The sequence below is a fragment of the Macrobrachium nipponense genome, chromosome 5 (assembly GCF_015104395.2).
Source record: "Macrobrachium nipponense isolate FS-2020 chromosome 5, ASM1510439v2, whole genome shotgun sequence".
In the NCBI taxonomy this organism is placed as follows: domain Eukaryota; kingdom Metazoa; phylum Arthropoda; class Malacostraca; order Decapoda; family Palaemonidae; genus Macrobrachium; species Macrobrachium nipponense.
Genome location: NC_061107.1, coordinates 61807528 through 61832359, shown reverse-complemented (window position 1 = coordinate 61832359; position 24832 = coordinate 61807528). Strand labels below are relative to the sequence as shown.

General features: G+C 34.3%; 1 protein-coding gene across 18 annotated transcripts in view; it reads left to right on the top strand.

The window, feature by feature from the left end:
* LOC135215372 (uncharacterized) overlaps window positions 1-24832 on the top strand; it is a 331802-nt gene that overhangs the window by 254083 nt on the left and 52887 nt on the right. For 15 of the 18 annotated variants that reach the window (XM_064249949.1, XM_064249937.1, XM_064249943.1 and 12 more), the window contains one exon: window positions 548-673. The exons of the other annotated variants lie outside the window; for them this stretch is intronic. In XM_064249949.1, coding sequence (XP_064106019.1) covers window positions 548-673 — 126 coding nt within the window. The remainder of the gene's footprint in view (window positions 1-547; window positions 674-24832) is intronic. 18 annotated transcript variants of the gene reach the window in all.

The window sequence follows — 24832 nt, the reverse complement described above, 5'->3', positions numbered from 1 at the left end:
ATAATTTGTAATACTGTTTACCAATAATACAAGCATGTTTGCATGGTTGTGCTATAGTAACCAATCTGACTTGATTATATACATTCTGGAATAGTCATGTCTGAAATAATGATGCAATGATAAGGATTTTTTAGAAGTGACTTTGTTTTGCTTAAATATGCTATAACACTTTGCCTTGATTCACAGACCTGAATTCTGTGATATTTTAATATGAATATATATTAGTGGTGTTTTTTAAAATGAAAAAGGCTACAATTAATTATCTATACTATTAAATGTCAAGGTTTTGCTCTGATCATGTTGAATATGTAATGATGTATGGCAGTTTTGATCTGAGCTTGCTGAGTAGTGTTGATTTCAATGCTTCTGCAGCTTTCTCAGGCATTTTTACATTGTTACTTGCACAAAATCATATACTTCTGCTATAATTACATGGATGAAGTTGTCACTTCTTTCAAAAATTACTGAGATAAAGCACCATGACATGGCTTGCCGTGTGCACCTTGCACCTTTTGCTTATGTGTGATGTTGTGTGTGCGTGTTGTAGACATTGGGAGAAGATATGAGAGCTCCAGTTCAAACAGCATGAGGAAGAGCAGTGGCCGTTGGGGGTCGTCACATTCGTTGTCCCGTGCCAGTGGCTCTCGTGGATCAAACACCAGTTTGTCAGGAGGTAAGAAAATTGTCTTGTAAACCATCCACACTTTTGGTTTTGGTCCTGTATTTTTTTTTTTTTTTTTTTTTTTTTTTTTTTTTTTTTTTTTTTTTTTTTTTTTTTTTGTTGTTTTTTTTTTTTTTTTTTAATTTAAGACACGGGTGTTTAGTTTGTATTGGCATCTTTATGCTAGAAAGAAAACCTTAAAAACCAATAATCATTGCTGAGTCAAGGTTTTGTTATGTTCTGCTATTTAAATTGTTACAATTTAACCTCTTTCACCTTGATAAAAATAAAGAAATTTATAACATTTCTAGGGTATTCAACAGAATTTGAGTGTGCGCTAGGATTGTAAGCTTTTCCATAATGAAGAAACTAAAGGTGATAGGGTTATTGATTCTTCAAAAATCACAAAAGGGAGGTAAAGCATTTCATAATTTTTCAGTCATGCAGTGCTCTACTATACACAGTTGTGTCTGCAGTACTTGGATGACACCCAGTAAATTTATATCTGTATGAAGTTTTGTTTGTTATTAAGCTGCATAGGCTGTAAAAAAAATGTGTGTAAAAATCATGATTACTAATATTGTTTATTAATAATAGTTATTGTTTTTCTAGTTCAGCTTTCAAACCATGGAACACTTTTGTTCATAATTGTTCCTAAGTTTTAAGCACATGCCTTCAATTTTTTCCATTTTAGTTTAATGTATATTTTTATTTTTAAGTTTCTTTATTGCTTGATTTTTTCTCTTTAAATCTTCAACTAAAACCCCATATAAAAAGATTCAACAGACTAAATAAAGAGGGCTCCAAAAGAAAATCAGCATGTAGAGGGTGACAGGTTCTGGGAAAAGTGATCAATAAGTAAATATGAGGGAATAGGAAATAAAACAGATACACTTTGTTTTAATAAGGGCAAATTAAATTCTGAACCTGGACAGAATTTGCAACCAAGAAATTTCTTCACTAATGTCTTCCTATAGGTCCATAGTGTTACCAAAAAAAAATAAAACCCTGACATCTGCGGCCCCTAGCAAAATTTTTAGGGGGCAAAATCCCCCTGAAAATCACAATGTTTTTATATTTTCCACATTCTGTGCCTAAACTAGCATTTTGGATAAAAATGTCAAATGAAGATAAATAAAGTAAGACGTAAATTAATTTTCCAATGGTATACGTATAATAATGTATACTTTGTGTAATTAGTATAGTTACTAGTACTAGACAAAAGTTCTAAGAACCCAGAAAATGAATGTTTTTTCATTTTTTGTCTTTTCACTATTAATATGCATGTAATTGGTACATAACTTTTAATATACTTTAAAGTACTATAAATTACTGTTATATAGGTGTATAAAGATTTGATTTGGTGCAATTTATATAGCTGGCACAGTTCATTCGTGTATTGATTGGAACTCCGGAAATGTTCTATTTTCTATCTTGATGAAATTTACTGATCTAATGGATTACCATATATACTTGTGTATCATGCAACTTTTGAAGAGCTAATTTGGAGCTAATTTTAAGGGGGTCGCATCATACATGAGATATAAAGTTCGAGTATGTAATAATCACATATTAGTATCGTAAGATAAAATACAAACATAATGGATATGCATCTTTCCCGTGGATCTTTTAAAAAGTTTTGCTTTACTTCACTGCATCCAATAATATTACAGTGGTCCTCCCGTAATCGTGGGTGATGTGTACCAGACCCCCCGTGAAAAGTTAGAACACACAAACAGTTGGAACCCTTATAAAAATGCTTAAAGCCACCTATTTTGTTAGTTAAAACTCAAGAAAGATCCACTAAAAAATTTTTTCTCACAGAAAGTGCATTCTGTGATGAAAGTGATTTAAAAAATAGGAATTTGTAGATATTTCTCACAAAAAAATACCAGGAATAGGCGAATTTTCCGTGAATAATGGGGGAAATGTTCCAGAGAGAAATCTGCGAATGTGAGAGTCCGTGAATCCAGGGAACACGAATATGGGGGACTACTGCTTATGTATTTGCATATTACTATTTGTTTGTATTATAAAATACAAACAATAGCAATCAATGTTTTGGTTTCGTAAATCAGCTGAGGGCGATTGTGAGATAAGTTTGTTTTGCTGTATTGAACTCAAATCAGAGTGACTTTCTTGCTTCTAGTTAGCGCAAATGAATCTCAAGATACTCTATTCAAGTTTTCAAGTCAAAATATCACTTAAAAACATAGTTTTTTAACTAAATTTAGTTATTTTTTTCTTTAGTAGATGGCACTGACGGCATGGCATGTTGATTACATAAACAAAAATCAATAGATTCCGTTCACTATTTTCACTTGATCTCATCAGAATACGACGAGCTGTACATATTTATCTTTTATTGGAGTGAAAACAGTAAAATGTGTTCTTTTATGCCCAATAGTTTTGATTAAAACACGTTTCTCTCAAATTTGTTTATGGTCAAGTTTGATGGTACTACACCAAAGTTTGTGGGAGTTTCATCCACGTTGCCGATGCACAATAATAGTCATTAGCAGATAAACATTTTTTCCTCAACTTCAGCTAAAAGTTAAAGATTATATTTAGCATTATACAGTGGTACCTTGAGATATGAAAGGCTCAACTTACGAAAAACTCGAGATACGAAAGCAAATACGAAGATTTTTGCGGCTCTACATACGAAAATTGTTCAAGATACGAAAGGTTGCTGCTGTAAAGTCCGAGATTCGCCCGGACCACCGATAACAATTTTAAAACTCGTGCGCTGCCAACTGAGTAGACTCGCCACCATCCTCCCGCTCTCCTATTGGTTCCTGATATTAGTCACCGCCATGAGATCCTTCTCTTCTATTGGTCAGCATCTCTCCCATGATGCATCTACGTAGCGGCGTGCTCTTTCGGCCACTTCACGGCATCATCAGTATCGTACGCACACGGTATTCCTGCGTTCTGTACAATTTTGTTTATTAACGTAAATTCGTTAGTGATTTCGATGTAGTATATACTTTATAGTGTTATGTGAGAACTTTACTAAATACGTATACGTCCTACATAACATAATTACGTACAGTATATACGTAGTCATGGGTCCCAAGAAAGTTGAAATTCACGGAAAGAAGAGGATGCTTTCTTTGGAGACGAAGATGGAGATAATTAAAATGTATGAAGCTGGTATGTGATTGAGTGTGATCGCCAAGGAATACGGCTGAAATCCGTTCACAATAGGCACCATCCTTAAGCAGAAGGATGTCCTCAAAACAGCTACACCTTCCAAGGGCATGACTATTTTGTCCAGCAAGAGGAGCCACGTGCACGATGAAATGGAAAGGCTTCTTCTTGTCTGGATAAAAGACAAAGAAATTGCTGGCGATACGATAACGGAGACGGCAATCTGCCACAAGGCCGGCGCTATTTTCGGCGATTTGATTGCCCAGGTCGAAGACGACGGAGGAGAAGGGACATGAACGCCAACCCCAGAGTTCAAGGCTTCTCATGGGTGGTTCAAAAAATTCCGTAAATGGACTGGCATCCATTCGGTGGTGCGGCGTGGGGAGGCGGCCAGCTTGGACACGAAAGTGGCCGAAGCCTCTATTAAGACGTTCGACGAGATGACTCAACGAAGGCTACAGTTCTCAGCAAGTCTTCAGCTGTGATGAGTCTGGCCTTTTTGGAAAAAAATGCCTCGTCGGACGTACATCACGCAGGAAGAGAAGAAGCTACCCGGGCATAAGCCTATGAAAGACAGGCTTACGCTTGCACTTTGTTGGAATGCCAGTGGGGATTGCAAGGTGAAACCCATACTTGTCTATCATTCGGAGACTCCTCGAGCCTTCAAGGCCCACAAAGTGCTCAAGGAGAAGCTTCCAGTGATGTGGAGGGCTAATTCAAAAGCCTGGGTAACGAGACTTTTGTTCACCGAGTGGGTAAATCTGTGTTTCGGCCTGACAGTGAAGAAAATCTTGGAAGAGAAGCGCCTTCCTCTGAAATGTCTGCTGTTGTTGGACAATGCCCCTGCTCACCCTCCTGGCCTCGAGGATGATATCCTAGCGGAGTATTCGTTTATCAAGGTTATTTTCTGGCTAACACCACCCCTCTTCTCCAGCCCATGGACCAGCAGGTGATATCGAACTTCAAGAAGCTGTATACGAAACATCTTTTCAAGAGATGTTTCGACACCACCGATACCACAAACCTCACCTTATGTGAATTTTGGAAGGAGCATTTTGATATAATAATATCATCCGGCTGATCGACCAAGCTTGGGAGGAGGTTTCGAGGCGAACCTTGAATTTCTCGTGGAGGAAACTCTGGCCTGATTCCGTATCTGCCCAAACTACGAGGGATTCGACGTGGGCGAAGCTGGTGCTGCAGATTCAGGAACAGTTGACGATCCTGAAACTGTTTCGCAACCAGATCTTGACGAGATCGTTGCACTCGGCAAGTCCATGGGGCTGGTCGTCGATGAGTACGACATCAATGACCTTCTCGAGGAGCACCAAGAGGAGCTTACGACGGATGACCTGAAGGAGTTGGAGGCCATGCAACATAACGATGTTCAAGAGGAGTTCTCTAGCAGCGACGAGGAGGACTCTTATGACAATGGCAGAAATTAAGGATGCTCTAGCTGCTTTTCATAAGGTGCAATCATTCGTAGAAAAGAGACACAGGTCGTATGGTTTCGCAGTTCGATGACGTTTGCCTGAGTCATTTCAGGAACACTGTCAAAAGCAGGCAGAAGCAATCTTCCTTGGATAGTTATTTTTTAAAGAGGCCTTTAGTAGGAGTAAGCAAAAAGGAAGAACCAAGTGATACTACTACGAAAATACAGAAAATTGAAAGTGGTGAAGAAGTTGAAATTTTGTAAAAAGCATCAGCGACACATCTCAGAAATTATTTCGTCACTTTGACGTAATTTTTGCACCATTTTATATTAGCCGTTACATGGAGTATTATACATATATGAAAATGTGAGCAATTTCATGTAGAATACAACAAAAAATAACTCATGGTTGTAGCTTTTATCAGTTTTGAAATATTTTCATATAAATAACGATAAGTGCCAAAATTTCAACCTTCGGTCAACTTTGACTCTACCGAAATGGTCGAAAAACGCAATTGTAAGCCAAAACTCTTATATTCTAGTAATATTCAATCATTTACCTTCAGTTTGCAACAAATTAATCATTTACCTTCAGTTTGCAACAAATTAGAAGTCTAGCACAATATTTCGATTTATGGTGAATTTATGAAAAAAACTTTTTCCTTACGTCCGCGTGGTAACTCTTCCGAAGAAATCATAAATTTTTTGTCCGATTGTCGTAATGTTTGCACCATTTTAAATTAGCCGTTACATAAAGTTTTATATATGGAAATGTGTGCAATTTCATGTAGAATACAATTAAAAAAACACACATGCTTGTAGCTTTTATCAGTTTTGAAATATTTTCATATAAATAACGATAAGTGCCAAATTATCAACCTTCGGTCAACTTTGACTCGACCGAAATGGTAGAAAAACGCAATTGTAAGCTAAAACTCTTACGTTCTAGTCATATTCAACCATTTACCTTCATTTTGCAACAAATTGGAAGTCTCTAGCACAATATTTCGACTTATGGTGAATTTATGAAAAAAAAAAATGTTTCCTTTCGTCTGCGCGGTAACTCTTCCGAAAAAAATCAGAAATTTTTTCTTCAGATTGTCATAATGTTTGCACCATTTTAAATTAGCCGTTACATAAAGTTTTATATATGAAAATGTGCGCAATTTCATGTAGCATACAACTGAAAACAACTCATGGTTGTAGCTTTTTATCAATTTTTGAAATATTTTATATAAATATGATGTGCCAAAATTTCAACCTTCAGTCAACTTTGACTCGACCGAAAAATGGTAAAAAAACGCAATTGTAAGGCTAAAACTATTACATTCTAATAATATTCAATCATTTACCTTTATTTTGCATTAAATTGGCAGTCTCTAACACAATATTTCAATTTATGGTGAATTTATGAAATAAACTTTTTCCTTCGTTACCGCGCGGGCGGGGTAAGGTTGGTTGGTGGTGGTAAACTCTTCTAAAAAAGGTCATAAATTTTTTGTCCACTTGTCATAATGTTTGCATTTTATTTTAATTAGCTGTTACATAAAGTTTTATATATGAAAATGTGCGCAATTTCATGTAGAATACAACTAAAAACAACCCATGGTTGTAGCTTTTATCAGTTTTGAAATATTTTCATATAAATAACGATAAATAGAAAAAATTCTACCTTCGTTCAACTTTAACTTGACTGAAATGGTCGAAAACTGCAATTGTAAGCTACAGCGCTTACTGTCTAGTAATATTCAATCAATTTCCTTCATTTTGCAACAAACGGGAAGTCTTTAGCACAATATTACTATTCATATCATAATACGTACTATAATATAGTAATAATACATGCAATAGACACAGTAAAACAAATTTTTATTAAAATTATCATTTTTCTCAATACACAACTATTATTCAACTTTTGCTAATGGATATCTGTCAGTGTTACAAACTAATCAGGCAAGTCTCTCTCTCTCTCTCTCTCTCTCTCTCTCTCTCTCTCTCTCTCTCTCTCTCTCTAGAGAAACAGCTGATTGCTGACGTTATCTGTCCTAACTATCGAGCGTTTATTGAGTTGTGTTTCAGTTGTCACTGTCGATGTTCAATGGTGGCTTCCAAAAGTAAAAATAAAATACATTTTTATTCATTCTTCATGTAATGGAGATCTGAAGAAAGAATCTCTCTCTCGGTTGTCACTGTCGAATTTTCAATGGTGGCTTCCAAAAGTAAAAATAAAATACAGTTTTACTCATTCTTCATGTAATGGAGATCTGAAGAAAGAATCCCTCTCTCGGCGATGAAGCCTAAGCAAAATACGTAAAACCATTTCTTTAAATTCTATATTATCGTCATATCTTCATAATAAAAATGCTATTCGTGGAGTAATTTCATATCAGTGAAATCGACTTTTGTCCATGCGAGGCCAGCCAGCTGACAAAATGTAAGTACGTATATGAAAATCAAATTATGGTAGCGTTCACAGCAAGATTATCTTTCAAAATTTTAATGTTACTAGTCATGGTAGTAATAATGTTTTGAATATACGTAACATTCATTTTCAATACAAAATATCATTGTTATTCTGGTAGTAATTAACCCTTAAACGTCTATTGGACGTATTTTACGTCGAGATAAATTGTCTTTTGGGTGCCGACCGGACGTAATTTACGTCGACATAGAAAAGTTTTTAAAAAAATTTGCGGAAAAATACTTATAGGCCTACCAGCCGAAAACTTTTGAAAAACGCGCCTTGGGGGATGCTGGGAGTTCACTGATCAAGGTGTTGTTTTGTTTACAATCGTTACGCAGGCACGTAAGCAGGAATTTCTTTCTTATCGCACTAAAAAGTATCAGTGACATCTCGGAAATTATTTCGTCACTTTAACATCATTTTTTCACCATTTTAAATTAGCCGTTACATAGAGTATTATATATGAAAATGTGCGCATTTTCATGTAGAATAAAAAAAAATACTCATGATTGTATCTTTTATCAGGTTGGAAATATTTTCATATAAATAATGATAAGTGCCAAAATTTCAACCTTTGGTCAAGTTTGACTCTACCAAAATGGTCGAAAAACGCAATTGTAAGCTAAAACTCTTATATTCTTGTAATATTCAACCATTTACCTTCATTTTGCAACAAATTGGAAGTCTCTAACACAATATTTCGATTTATGGTGAATTTATGAATAAAAACTTTTTCCTTACGTCCGCGCGGGAACACTTCCGAAAAAATCATATGTGCGATTGTCGTAATGTTTGCACCATTTTAAATTAGCCGTTACATAAAGTTTTATATGTGGAAATGTGCGCAATTTCATGTAGAATACAGCTAAAAACAACCCATGGTTGTAGCTTTTATCAGTTTTGAAATATTTTCATATAAATAATGATAAGTGCCAAAATTTCAACCTTCAGTCAACTTTGACTCTACTGAAATGGTCAAAAAACACAATTGTAAGCTAAAACTCTTATATTCTAGTAATATTCAATCATTGACCTTCATTTTGCAACAAATTGGAAGTCTCTAGCACAATATTTCGATTTATGGTGAATTTATAAAAAAAAAAAAATTTTCCTTACGTCCGCGAGGTAACTTCCGCCGAAAAAATCATACGTGTTGTCGTAATGTTTGCACCATTTTAAATTAGCCGTTACATAAAGTTTTATATATGAAAATGTGCGCAATTTCATGTAGAATACAACTAAAAACAACCCATGGTTGTAGCTTTTATCAATTTTGAAATATTTGTATATAAATCACGATAAATAGAAAAAAAACCACGTTTGGTCAACTTTGACTCTACCGAAATGGTTGAAAAACGTAATTGTAAGCTAAAACTCTTACAGTCTAGTAATATTCAGTCATTTATCTTCATTTTGAAATAAATTCGAAGTCTCTAGCACAATATTTAGATTTATGGTGAATTCTTATAAAAACTTTCCTTCCCTCCGCGTGCGGATTTTCCGCCGCAAATCTCCGAAATGTGTACGTCGCATTCTCGGAATAATTGCTCCATTTAATGTTAGGCGTTTCATAGAGGTTTATATATGAAAATGTGCGCAATTTCATGTAAAATACAACAAAAAATAATTGAAGGTTGTAGCCTTTCTCATTTTTGAAATATTTGCATATAAAAAAAATATATAAAAAAACTCGACATTCGGTCAACTTTAACTCGTCCGAAATGGTAGAAAACTGCAATTGTAAGCTAAAATTCTTACAGTATAGTAATATTCAATCATTTATCTTAATTTTGAAACAAATTGGAAGTCTCTAGAACAATATTTAGATTTATGGTGAATTTTTGAAAAAAAAAAATTTTTTTACATCCGCGAGTTACGAATTCATGCATCATTTTGTGATAATATTTTCTCTGTTGCTTTGATTGTTTTACAATGTGTTATATACCAAAATGATTGCAATTTAGTGTACAATACAACTAAAAAAAATTAACTCCTAACGTTAGCTTTAACCGTTTTGCTCTCAGCGCGATTTGAATACAATTATATATGAAATTTTGTTTTTGCACTATCATATATTGCATTATTTATATATGATAATGATATTTTTTTTCATTTCTGATGGTTGCATACTAAACTTCAGGCAATGACAAAAAAAAGGAGATAAAAATGAACTCTTAACCTTGAAAACTAAGAGCGCTGTGATTTTTTGAAAAAAATATTTTTTCCGCTTCGGCGCTCACTCCGAGACCCCCTAGGCAGACGGGAGACGATTTTTATTATACCCCTTTGGCGTTTAAGGGTTAATAGTTTAGAATGATCATGTGTACTCTGCATTGTGATGGGTTTGTGGCAGCGATGAAACAAACAAAACAACGTTTTCCTTTTAGGCTTCATGTTTAGGAGAAACATGACGTACGTAGAATCAGCTTTGCTACTTCATTTATTTTGATATTTTTTAATGGTACAACAACTATCATTCGTACTACTAACACCATCTTCACATAACTAATGTACAGTTGCCGAGTCCATTATGGCACCATAAATCACAGAGTTTCGGTTATTGGTGGATTTTGCTTATCGGCACACCCCTGGTATTTTCCCAGCTCAACAATAACTTAACTTGTTAATAGTTTCACCTTCACTAGTAACAATCTTTTGTTGATCGCTATTATTAAAATTATCAGCCATAGTAAATAAAATATGTAATTTCTACAAAAATACTCTTAAAAAGTAAAAACAATAACAGAGCATGAGAGAATAGAAAGGTTGGGACAATTAGAAAGAATGGAACATTATCTATCATACAATATAAGAGCAGCATCAAGCCAAGTTAGTCAATAGAAATGTGAGCCAAGTCTGTGAGCGTTTTCATTGGTTGTTGAGACGGAGTGGGAGATAGGTAGAGAGAGACGACCAATGTTCACTCCTTGCACGCACCACCCCTGGTTTAAAGGGACAGTGGAGAAGCACCCTTGTGCAAGCCTGTCACATAGGAATTACTGATACATAGAGGAAAGCCTGAGGAAAAATGTTGTACTGCTAACTCTATTTTGGCTGCTGTTGCACTTACGCCCTTGCTCCACTGGGTGCCTCAATTGAGGTATTTGAATAACTGCTATACGTACTTGAAAAATACTTTTTCATTTTTTCACATGAAATATTAAAGCTGTACATAAGTTTGAGAATATATGTAATAATATGGATATTTTAAAAATAATTTTAAATATATTACATATTGCATTGCAAGTATATCTCTCTTCCAGTAGCCGACTGGATACAATGCCAAGAATTTGACTACATACATAGTTTTCAAGTAGGTTATTGATATACTGTAAGACAAAGTATATTAAAAAAATATGAAAATTTCCTGTGAGATTATTAAAAGTAAACAACTAGACTAGAGTATGGAGACTCATAAACATTCAAACTTTTTCTAGAACCAAAACTTCATCCTTTTTTAGGATATCAGTGTTTTGACATGTAAAACCCTGGCAATGTGAGCAAGCAGACACACAAGTTATTCCATTTTTGGCACAAGAATACCTGTCCTTACAGTCACCTTTACATTCACATGATATATAATCATGCAAAAGTCTGGTGTGATGGGATTCAGTTTAACTGGTTTGAAAGAGTCACATTCAACCATCCAACCATAATCTTTTGGATCTTTGTACTGGGTAGTGAGACTACCCAATCCATAACCTTTAGGTACGCATGCTGCTCAGCTGCTCCCCGATTAGTTTGAGTTTTTCGGGAGTGATTTCTCCTTTTGCTGACATTTTCCGATAAACTCTTGGAGTGAGCACACTTTTCCTTGGAGCGCCTCAGTGATGTGGTTGGTATGGTCTTGGCGTGCTACCCCGGTGGCCGCAAGTTCGATTCTCGAGCATTCCATTGAGGAGTGAGAGATGTGCATTTCTGGTGATAGAAGTTCACTCTCGACGTGGTTCAGAAGTCTCGTAAAGCCGTTGGTCCCATTGCTGAATAACCACCGGTTCCATGCAATGTAAAAACACCATACAAACAAACGAACAAACACTTTTCCTTGGACTTGTCACTAAATGTACCTAAACCTAGCTATTGTTTTTTTTTTTTTTATAACTCCTTCCACAGATGAATTTGAAGCATTCAGCACACGAATAGCTTCTGATGGTGTGTGTTCCATACATCAAATTGAAAATTTTCTTTTTCCCTTTTCCATAAATAGCAGAGACTATGTCACAGCCCAAAAAGCTATGAGCGAGCAATATATTTTCGATCTGAACATGGGACATTTTGTTTGTGACCATTTCGATTTTGTATACTTTGCCAAAACATCAGTGTCATCGCAAATGACATTAACATTGTTTTTATCTTGTCTGTAGATCTTAGCTTTTTTGAAAATCAGAGTACGTTTGCATCATCTTTGCATTCTTTGTGCTTATTCTAATGTTCATAAACTCTACAATCAATAATATGATGAAAGTTGCTTTATTAGAAGTGTTAGCCAAAAAACTTTTTACTCAGTCAATTTCAGTTCTGAATGTATGTCAGTGTCATGGCACAGATGCTTTTGCCTTCTCTGGTGCTCATGAGGCCTTTGGTTGAGCTCTCATATCTATCAAAGACAACAACAATCAAACTGCTTGGTGTGACGTTTTACAAATAATCAGTGTATTTCAATGTTGGCGGTAGGCCTTGCCAAACTCCCCTTTGGTATGCAATAACCATACTCCGTCGTTGATAATGGTTGTGTTGATCCTGAGAGATCATACATCAGATTGGTCTTGGCATCTTCAGCTAGATCTTTTAGCATACTACCGAATGAGGCTGTATTTAGTTTTCTCCTAAACTGAGGTTCTGTGAAAAGCGACAATGAAACGAGAGTAAGTTCAAATACCAAGGAATCTTTGATAGTGAAAATAATGCATTTCTGGGGTTTCAATTAACACACAGGAACTGTGCCAGCTATATAAATTGTGCCAAATATAATTTGCTATAAACCTATATAACAGTAATTTATAGTACTTTAAATTATATTGAAAGCTATGTACCGATTAAGTGGATACATATATATATGTATATATATATATATATATATATATATATATATATATATATATATATATATATATATATATATATATATATATATATATATATATATAGAGTGAAAGGACAAAAACTGAGAAAATGCATTTTCCGGGTTCTTGGGTAAATCTTTGTCTAGTCCTAGTAGCTATAAAAATTATGCAAAGTATACATTAGTATATACTATTGGAAAAATAATTTACCCTACTTTATTTATTTTCATTTGAAATTTTTCTCTGAAATGCATGGTTTAGGCATAAAATGCAGAAATATAAAAAAGAAAAAATCACAAGTTTCGGGGGATTTTGCTCCCCTAAATTTTTTGCTTGGGGCTGCAGAAGTCATTTTGGGGGGGGGGGGGGGTTAAACCTCTAGTGATCTGATGACATGACTTCCGCATCATCCGTAAGTTATTTTCGGAGGAAATTACCCCCCAAAAAATCAAATTCATCCGAAGAACACTGTGACCATGCCATTACATGGGCAGATCTTGGACATGAAAGAAAGCGTAAACAGGAAACCGATAGTTATTGCGCATGTGCTGCAGTCCTCCCCCAACTCAAGCAGTTCACCTCCTGTTTTGACCAAGTTCGGCCTAGGGTTTAAGAAGGCTTGAATAATTTCTTGTACACCTGTTTGTGCATCTGTAGATAACTTCAATATATCAGTCGAACGGCCATTCTTTGTACTTCTTCGTGCTGAACGGCAAAATGTAAAAATATTGTTTCTATATAAAAATCTTCAGCAAACGTAAAGCTGTACGTAAAAAATAAAACTCATGTCTTTGAGCTTCAATTGCTCAATTATTTACTGAGAACACTATTGATTTTAGTTAATATTATATATATATATATATTATATATATATATATATATATATATATATATATATATATATATATATATATACATATTTATTTATATGATTTATTATTTATTTATGTATATATATATATATATATATATATATATATATATATATATATATATATATATATCTATATATATATTATAAATGAATATAATATCTATATATATGTATATATATATAATATATATATAAAAATATCATATATATATACTATAAATATATAAATATATTAATTTATATTTTATTTAATATATATATATTATTATTATATAGTATATTTATATATTTATTTATATTTATATATATATATATATTAACTATATAATATATATATATATATATATATATATATATATTATATATTTATATATGTATTTATGAAATTTATTCAGCTTTCCATTGCAATTTTCACTTTTTTCTAGCATTATCTATTACCGAGTAATTACAAAAAATGCCAGCGTGTTTATATATATACGCGTTGAACACTGTGGTTCGGCCAGAATTTATGAATTTATGCATGTGTAGATCATTTTTTTTACGCCTGTTTATGCATTTGTAATTAACTTCAATGTGCATGTATTGTATATCATTCGAACGGCCATTCTTTGTATTCTGTTGTGCTGAACAGCAAAATGTTAAAATATCAATGTTTCTCTAGAAAAATTGAGTTTTCAAGAAAAAAACAAAACTTATGTCTTGGAGCTTCAATTGCCCAGTTATTCACTTGGAACAGCTACTGATTTTAGGTAATATATATAGGAAATTTATTCAGCTTTCCATTGCAGTTTTAACTTTTTTCCAGTACAGGCAGTCCCCGGGTTACGAAGTTCCAAGGTTAAGGCGCTTCTCAATTATATTCATCAGACATTATTTCCAGGGTTACGACGCCTACAACGCTCATCTGGCTGATGAAATATGACACCAAAAATGCAAAATAATCAATATTTGAAGGTTTTTTTTATGGAAAATGCAATAAGAATGCAGTTTACATAGTTTTCAATGCACCCAAAGCATTAAAAGTAAGGTTTTCTTAGGATTTTTTGCAATGTTCTGGCTTACGACGATTTTCAGCTTACGACGTGTCTCAAGAACGGAACCCCCATCGTAACCCTGTATTTATTACCAAGTAATTACGAAAAATGTCAGCGTATAAATTTATATACGCGTTGTTCGGCTGGAATTTATGCATGCGTAGATCATTTTTTGTACGCCTGTTTGTGGATCTGTAAATAACTTCAATGTGCATGCATTATATATAATTCGAACGGCCATTCTTTGTATTTATTGTGCTGAATAGCAAAATGTAAAAATATCAACGTTTCTATATAATAATCATTGCCGAAAAATTTCTTGGAAAAAAAGTGTCCATTGTCTAACGAGAATTGCTCAGTATTATTCTAAAATTACGTATATCTAACTTTTGTGTGTTCTTAGGAAATTTATTCAGCTTTCTAATGCCACCTTTATTTTTTTTCTATCTTTATTTCTTACTTAATTACGATTTGAAAATGTCAACATAAGTAGGTTGGAAAATCTGAAAATTACGCTCTGTAAGAAAATTAGCATTTTTAATTGGTAACAGTTAATTATCCCTTAAACGCTGAGTGGACGTATTTTATGTCGACATTTTTTGTCTCACGGGTGCCGACTGGACGTATTTTACGTCGACATACAAAAGTTTTTTTAAAAATTCGCGGAAAAATACTTATAGGCCTATCAGCCAAAAACTCTTGAATCACGCACCTTGGGGGATGCTGAGAGTTCACCGATCAAGGTGTTGTTTTGTTTACAATTGTTACAGAGGTGCGCAAACGCGAATTTCTTTCTTGCCGCACTAAAAAGTATCTGTGACACATCTCGGAAATTATTTCATCACGTTGACATAATTTTTGTACCATTTTAAATTAGCCGTTACATGGAGTATAATATATGAAAATGTGCGCATTTTTATGTAAAATACTCATGATTGTAGCTTTTATCAGTTTTGAGATATTTTCATATAAATAGCGATAAGTGCCAAAATTTCAACCTTCGGTCAACTTTGACTCTACCGAAATGGTCGAAAACGCAATTGTAAGCTAAAACTCTTATATTTTAGTAATATTCAATCATTTACCTTAATTTTGCAACTAATTGGAAGTCTCTAGCACAATATTTCGATTTATGGTGAATTTATGAAAAAACTTTTTCCTTACGTCCGCGCGGTAACTCTTCCGAAAAAAATCATACATGCGATAGTGGTAATGTTTGCACCATTTTAAAATTGGCCGTTACATAAAGTGTTATATATGGAAATGTGCGCAATTTCATGCACAATACAACTAAAAACAACCCAAGGTTGTAGCTTTTATCAGTTTTGAAATATTTTCATATGAAAAATGATAAGTGACAAATTTTCAACCTTCGGTCAACTTTGACTCTACAGAAATGGTTGAAAAATGCAATTGAAAGCTAAAACTCTTATATTCTAGTAATATTCAATCATTGACCTTCATTTTGCAACAAATTGGAAGTCTCTAGCACAATATTTCGATTTATGGTGAATTTATGAAAAAAATAACATTTTCTTTATGTGCGCGTGGTAACTCTTCTGAAAAAATCATACGTGCGATTGTGGTAATGTTTGCACCATTTTAAATTAGCCGTTACATAAAGTTTTATATATGAAAATGTGCGCAATTTCATTTAGAATACAATTAAAAATAATTGAAGGTTGTAGCTTTTCTCATTTTTGAAATATTTGCATATAAATTACGATAAATAGAAAAAAAACCACGTTCTGTCAACTTTGACTCTACCGAAATGGTCAAAAAACGCAATTGCAAGCTAAAACTCTTACAGTCTAGTAATATTCAGTAATTTATCTTCATCTATAAACAAATTCAAAGTCTCTAGCACAATATTTAAATTTATGGTGAATTTAAAAAAAAAAAAACTTTCCTTCCCTACGCGCAAATCTCCGAAATGATTACGTCACATTCTCGGAATATTTGCTCCGTTTCATGTTAGGCATTTTGTAGAGTTTTATATATGAAAATGTGTGCAATTTCATGTAGAATAAAACTAAAAATATTTGAAGGTTGTAGCTTTTCTAATTTCCGAAATAATTGCATTTAAAAAAATATATATAAAAAAATTCGACATTCGGAAAACTTTAAATTGTCAGATATGGTCAAAAACTGCAATTGTAAGCTAATACTCTTATAGTGTAGTAATATTCAATCATTTGTCTTCATTTTGAAAGAAATTGGAAGTCTCTAGGACAATATTTAGATTTATGGTGAATTTAAAAAAAAAAATATTTTTACGTCCGCACGTTACGAATTCATGCATTATTTTGTGATAATATTTTCTCTGTGTTGCTTTTATCGTTTTACAGTGTGTTATATACCAAAATGATTGCAATTTAGTTCAAATTACAAAAAAAAAAAAATTAAGTCCTTATCTTTAACCGTTTTGCGCATAGCGCGATTTGAATACAATTATATATGAAATTTTGTTTTTGCGCTATCATGTATCGCATTATTTATATTTGATAATGATCATTTTTTTCATTTCTGATGGTTGCATACTAAACTTCAGGCAATGACAAAAAAAGGAGCCAAAAATGAACTCTTAATCTTGAAAACTAAACGCGCTGTAATTTTTTGAAAAAAATATTTTTTCCGCTTCCGCGCTCACTCCAAGACCGCCTCAGCACACGGAAGACGATTTTTAATATACTCATTCGGCGTTTAAGGGTTAGCAAACAAATTTATAGCAAGATGATGCTTCCACGTAAAAGTTCAAATTTTTTTACACAATTTACGTATAAAATAAACTCCCCAAACCTAATTACGTATTATATTTTTCATGAATATTTCAAAAAAATAACTTTTTTTCTTTAAATATTTCACGTTAATCATGTCTTTTTTCTATTATTTCTAAGCTTTACAAAGATTTTCTGATTGCTTTAAAAAAAATTCAAGCATTTGCCAACATTATAAAACAAATCAGAAGTGTATATCAGTTACAGTTTGGACGTATCGAATTTTATAAAGAAACTTTTTTCGTGCCAGAAACATTTTTCCCTTCACGGCATAAGTTGCGTACCGGGTAGCGCTATAGGAACCTCCGTAATTGCGAGAGGGTTAATACTGGGGACTTATAGGAAGACATTGGTGAAGAAATTTCTTGGTTGCAAATTTTTTCCAGGTTCAGGTCATAATGACACAATTTTGCCCTTGCTATTTTTTCCAGGTTCAGGTCATAATGACACAATTTTGCCCTTGTTATTGACCTATTGAACAACCACAGAAATAGAGATGTAAGATTCTGTAGGAAGAGGTTTACCATTGATAAACTGGCATGAATAGGTTCTTAGTGGTCCCACCTGGCATTTTGGAGGTAGTTTGGTTTAGAAAAGGATTAAACCAAGGGTTCATATCTCATTTCTCTGCAGCACTATGAGTCATTATTCTCAGTGTCAACACTACGTCTCTGGTGCTAACCAGTGAGTTATTATCTCTTAATAAGGTTGGGCAATGAAGTCGACTGAGAAGGTAGAATGAGGGTGATGAGGCTGAAACACTTAAGTTTAATTATATTAAGAGCACAGGAGACATGGTTGACCACCAGTGGGAAGCAAATGCTTGCAAAAGATAGCAGACTGTTCCTTGTGTGTGTCCAATCATGTGTCACCTGAGCTCTTGATATAATAAACTTAGTAATTCACCTTCACCAGCCTCATCTTCCTTTTCAATTGGATTCTTTGCCCAACCTTATTATGAGATAACTAGCTTTGATTGACAACAGAGATTTACACTTAATATTCATCCCAGAAAAGTCATTCATACTCTGAACCAGTGCTGTTGTCCCCCCCCCCCCCTCAACCATGCACCCCCAATTTTCCTCTTTGGTCTGGAGGTCACGGTTATTTCTGGTGTAGTTTTTTTATTTTTGGCCAGAGATTCTGTCATCCTCTCAGGTCTCCTTTCTCTATATTGCATCCTTTCCTCAAGGTTTTTGAGGGCTTGGGAGTGTCATTGATGAGAAACCTTGGGTCATAAGGGTTCTCAGCTATGAAGATGCAGGTCCTCAGTGATCAGGTTGCCTTCATTTTGCAGAAGGGAGCCATCAAGGAGATGACCTGAGGTTTTATAGTTTACTATGTTCCAGGGTTCTCTGGAGTTTGAAGGCTATAATTATTGTTCTTGGCCATCTCAAGTTTCTTCATCTGACTCCCTTTAAGAGCGAGACAGTGGAGTCTTTGGAGATCTATTTACTGAGTGGACTTCCTAGCATCAGTAGACATGAGCGATTTGTTTTTCTACAATTGATTCATCTGCTTTTCAAGAAATTCTTGGGCTTCATTTGGTGGTCTGTGTGTTTCAGTTCTGGATATTTTGTTTCTATAGAGTGCCTTGGTCTTCACTTGGAATCTGGTGCTCATGACTGCCTAGTCCCTTTGTTGTGGTAGCATGGGCTGCAGTGATGGATAGGCAAATTTTCCATGAGAAACAAAGCCTTTACACAATGTCTAGCAATTCCAAAGTCCTGTTTCTAACAACCTCATTACAAAAGTGTTGTTGGATCCAATCAGAAGTAGTCTAGGAGGTGAACCAAATTTTCATTGAATGATACCAAATAACTTGGAAATTATCCATCAACCCACGGCAAGGCACGTAGTTGCTTGCATCTCCAACTACCACTGGCTTGCAGTAATGCCCACCAGAAACACCAGCTTTGAAAGCAGGTAAATTCTTTCCTTTTCATCAGCCAAGGTGTCAGTTGGTACGGAGCAATAGGTTAGAGCTGTTTCATGAAGTCTTTTGTGTGCTGAAATTATTCTGTTCCCTCCTTGAAAGCATCCAAAGCTTTGCTTTGAGTCTTGTTGGAGAGCCCAAGTTGAATCTTGAAGTGAAACAGTCGGCCTCCAGTTGTTTAAAATCTGGAACCACATCCAAACTTCATTGCCAATACTGAACTGCAAATAAGCTGGGTTCTACTATATGTGTGTGTACTTTTATATATATATATATATATATATATATATATATATATATATATATATATATATATATATATATATATAATATACATATACATATGCAGTTAAAATCTACAAATACATAAAATCCCTCTAAAAATGCTTAGAATTGCCTATTTTGATAGTTAAAACACAAAAAAAACCTCAAGAAATGCTGATACCTAAATATTTTAATAGTTTTATCACAAAAAGTGCATTTAGTCATGAAATTTGTGAAAATACATTATTAGTAATTATTTATTTCTTGATGAAAACTACTGTAAACAGGCAAAATTTCTGCGAATAATGGGTAGGTATGTTCCATATAAAAACCAGTGAATATCCGAGTCTGCAAATCATGAAAACATGAATATGGTGGTTTACTGCTCATACATTATATATATATATATATATATATATATATATATATATATATATATATATATATATATATATATATATACATATATATATATATATATATATATATATATATATAATATATATATATATATTCAGCCCTCAGTTAACGGTGGACTCCATTAATGCTGATCTGGTTTTATGGCACCAAAAGAGGCCGAGTTTTGGTTATTAGCACCATCAGGTGCCAATAATGGAGTTATGGTGTCATAACATACCTAAAAGAGGCACCATTAATTGGTTATCACAGCCATAAATCTTGAGTTTCGGTTAATGGCGGTTTTTGCTTATCAGTACCCTGCCGAGAACGGCTCTTTGCTTTATGTTTGGCTTTTTCTATTATGTGCTTAGCGATCTCTTCGCAGGAGGCGGGGACGAAGCAACGTGTTTCCTTCCAATCCTCCCAACCGACAAGGCAGCCAACTTAACATCCAAAACAGAGTCCAACCTCTTAAGCACTGCCTGGCATATAACCTCAGACTGATCTGCAAGAGAAGGCCCCGATGACATAGAAGGGAGAAGTAGCAAACTGGGTGGCAGAGACAACGTCATGACTGAGAGAGGCAGTGCTCAGATGATGACTGGGAGTGACGCCATCGATGGGAGTGTTGTCACAAGTGATGATGATGTCACGACCTCCCCTCGGTGTGAAGGGGAATCAGACACCACTGGCAGAGGAATACACAACGGATCCCGTGATGTCATCAATGGGGCTGATGCCACAGCTTACCTCCAACTCAAGAAGTGGCAGCAGTCACTGGCGGAGCAATACAAGATGGCTGACCTCGGCTACCCACAAAGACGAGGCCGGGAGGAGGGGGGATGGCCTGGCCAGCCTGGGGAGTAGGGGAGGGGGTAGTAAGCCTCCAAAAAGTGTGCAAGCAACCCCTCCAAGGATGAGGTACTCCCTAGCCCGAGCGTCTTCCAATCGCCATTTTGGACACCTCCAACTTTGGAAGAAAGAGAATGATGAAAAAGCCTCCCCCTTCCTGGGAATCAAATTAATTCCTGATGAAGGAGGGGTGACATTACAAACATCAGCCTGGTGGCCTCCCGATACTTCCAGCAACAAATCAGTGAAAGAAAAGTAAGGAGATACAGGAACAACTCTACTATGAGGGTTGAATACTGCTGAAGACGAAGCATTGGGAAGGGGCGAAAAACCTTCCCTTGAAGGAAGAGTCGAAACCCTCCAATGTTCTTTCTTGCTAAAAAATGACTTTTACCTCTTTAGGCCATGCCCGGGATTCTGTGCAAGGATTCGTTATAGTACAAAAATTTGAACGGTACCTACTGCATGTGATGTGAGGGTCAGTCGCTGCCAAAGCCAAAAAACGAGAACACAGAAAACCTGGAATTCCAGGGCGCACACGTTGACGAGGCCGAGAAGGAGCAGAAGAAGCCATAATATCAGCTAAATATACACACACACTAAACAAGTGAAACGGGCAATGAACCGGGCAAAGGCCAAGAGATGTAAACAGGACTCTCGCCCAGGTGGTCAAAGAAAGACTGATGCGTTATCGTAGGTGAATGGTCTTCGACCATCCTTCACCCGATCTACATGTGTTGCCAGATATCACAAGATTCCTTGCTTTCATCTGTTTTTTAACCGGATCCAGCTAGGCCCTAGAAATTATCCTATTGTTAAGACTGAAGGTTTGTAACTATGAAAAATACAAATTGTCTTAGAAAATTTGTCATTTTAACAAGATAGCAAGTAACTTATTTCTGAGAGGCCTGAGAATTTGTTCCCCTGATTTTCTTAACAAAGAACTTGAAACAATCAGAAGTCAACTTGTTAAAAATAACCCAAGCACATAATAGAGAAAGCCATACATAAAACAAAGAGCATTTTTGTTTACAGACCCACAGAAAACAAGGAAAAGGAAATGAAATATTCTCCTGTATACTGTAATATATGCAAAAAAAAAAAAAAAAAGGCTAAATGGTGGTGGTCACCACCAAGAAATGCCATACATAGATATAAACACATATGTACAGAAGTAAATAGCTTCCATGATATGAAGGGGCTGAAAAATCAGTTATTATAATAAAACGGAAGTTTAATAAATTTTTAACATTATTTTTCAAACTAATTTGCTTTGCACATGTCACCATTGAGAAACTAGTTCTGGATAAGATGAAACTGAATGATTGGATGACTAATTTATTATATTGAATTTAAACTATTGATCTTCAAACAGTACCAAATAAAATATTGTATCAAATGAAAGTAATAACAATGGGCCAAAGAAAAATCTCACTAAATATTGGTGAACCTCTTTGAAGCACTTGTACATTGTCAGAACAAAAGAAAATGTACTGTTTTGGTTTGTGTATTGCTTAATTATAAGCCAGGGAGCAATAATTTTTTGTTAGTGTGAATAGAATTTATTCAGTTATGTTTGTAGAGGTATTGCTATTACAAAGTCCTCTATTCCTGGTTAAAATACAATTACCATATTGCAATGAATAAAGATTTTTGCTCCAAAACTGGTTGACCCATAATGAACTTGCCAAAATACCTAGAACTTGAACAAGCTTCCATAGAAAAGGGTTCATATACTATGAAGAAATGGTGAACACACCTGGATGCTTTAGATAAAGGAAATATTATGGCTGGGTAATGCAATATACTTTTTCTTTCAGTAACTAAAGGACACAGAAATCCGAAAGGGCACTTATCAAGATAAAGGTGCCAATTCTATGGCCCAAACTTAATGTCGCTTGATGTGACACCTTTTGTGGGCTCATTCCAAATGTAGGAATAAAGAAAAAATCAAAATAGTATCTCTTACCTGCTTATTCTCAGCCAGATCTTAAAGGCTGTCTATTTGTCTTATACGTACATATCTTTATATCTCTTTCCAGATGTCACATGCCATAGTTTCCCAGTGCCTTTTGTTTTCCTTCCATCAGGAGTATAAAAGATAGCTTGAAGTTTGATATTGAAGTATTAATAGTATTATGCCCAATTACTTAATTTTTCCCGTTTTTCATGGTACATATATAAAATTTTTGCTGTCTTTCTCGTTATATCAAAATTTTAAAAGAAAATCATTATTTTTTGTTATAAAACTAATATTAGTAGGGATGATAGCTCTTTAGTATCTTACTTGTTACGTGGAACATACATACAGGTTTGTTGTACATCCAATTGCATACATTTCAAAGCTTTCATATTGATAATGGCTTTCTCCTAAATTTAGTGAACTAAACATTATAAATGTGAAGGAATAATTAGCAGTTTTTTCCTTTGTTCCATGTAAAAGGAAATGACATCTTGGCAATTATTGTGGATGTAAATATTAACATATACGTATTCATTTGTGAAACTATATCTCTTAAATCTAAAAACCAAACAGCTCCAAAAACAAATTTTTTGCTGAGAAATGTCCACTTGCAAAATTCAAAGAGTACAGTTGCATTAAGCAAAATTATAATTTTGATTAACTTGTTTTATGTGCACTGTGTTAATATCATATCCTAATATAGAATATGGACATTATTATACACTGTTTTATGGTAATTTCGACAATCTCAGAATCATTAGCTGATTTGAGTTTTACCAGCATGATCATTGCCATGTGATGCCAAACGATAGCTGAGCCTAGCTGGGTCAAATAATGCAGCTTACCTTTGTTTATAAATTATGTAAAAGTGTGATTTCACTAATTTTGGACTTTGCCTTTGCCTGTTTCAGAATATTTATCAGCTTGTATGTTATTTGTTTCTTCATCCAGAGCTATGACCTGCAGCTTAAATATAGCGTCATACTTAAAGATGATTTCCTCTGCATAAATGATAAATAAAAGTCTATTTTATTTTTACTTGTGGAAAAAACTATTGAAAAGTAACAAGTTTTTAACAAGTTAAAGCTGTGATGCAACTCATGATAAATAGGCAGTATGTAGTTACATTAAATACAATTGGCAAACAACACTTTTCTCAATTCAGTTGTTTATTTTAGTACTTGCTATTATTTATGCTAGTGTTTTGCATGAAATAGTGGTTGTTGATTATATGAAATTATAATGAATTATTAGACAAGCCACAAGTTTGGCAAACCTGGTTTAATGTATAACAATTTGCATTTAGGCTACTGAAACAATGCTCTTAAGCCTCTTAATTAGTTAAAAGGTAATTAGGTTGTAATTAGCAAAATCTGTGGAATCTGCCAAAACTGAGACACACTAAACTTAGCTTGGTGAAATGTCCTTACAGTGAAACTAACATAATAAATGAGGTATGTAATAAAATCGTGTATTGGTAATAAAATTTTATGGGTTGTATGACAATAGATCAGGTGATGCATGATCATATATTGTAATTGATTATTTTGATGCTTTATATTTTTGTGTGATACAGAAGGTTTAGTTTGAAATGAAATCTGCTAGTGTATTAATGATGCAAGCTTTAGTACCAGAATCCAAAAATATTCAAAACCAAATCCCAGGTGACCACGAGGGTTCCAGATAAGGGAGCGTGAGCCTGTACAGTCTGAAAAGAAACTTTAACTTTGTGTGCAAACAGAACTTCAGTCACAATCAGAGCTACCTGTTGCTGTAGTAAAAAGAAGGAAAATTTTGTTTACTGCATGTTAAAACTTTTATTTGGGAGATTTTATGGGGAGGGTTGTTTTACTTAGGGGACGTGAGCATTGCTTTATGAAACTTGACAATTTATGTATGCCCATTGAATTTGATTATGCTTTGCTAACAAGCTCTGATTGTAAGATGCATATTTTTTTAT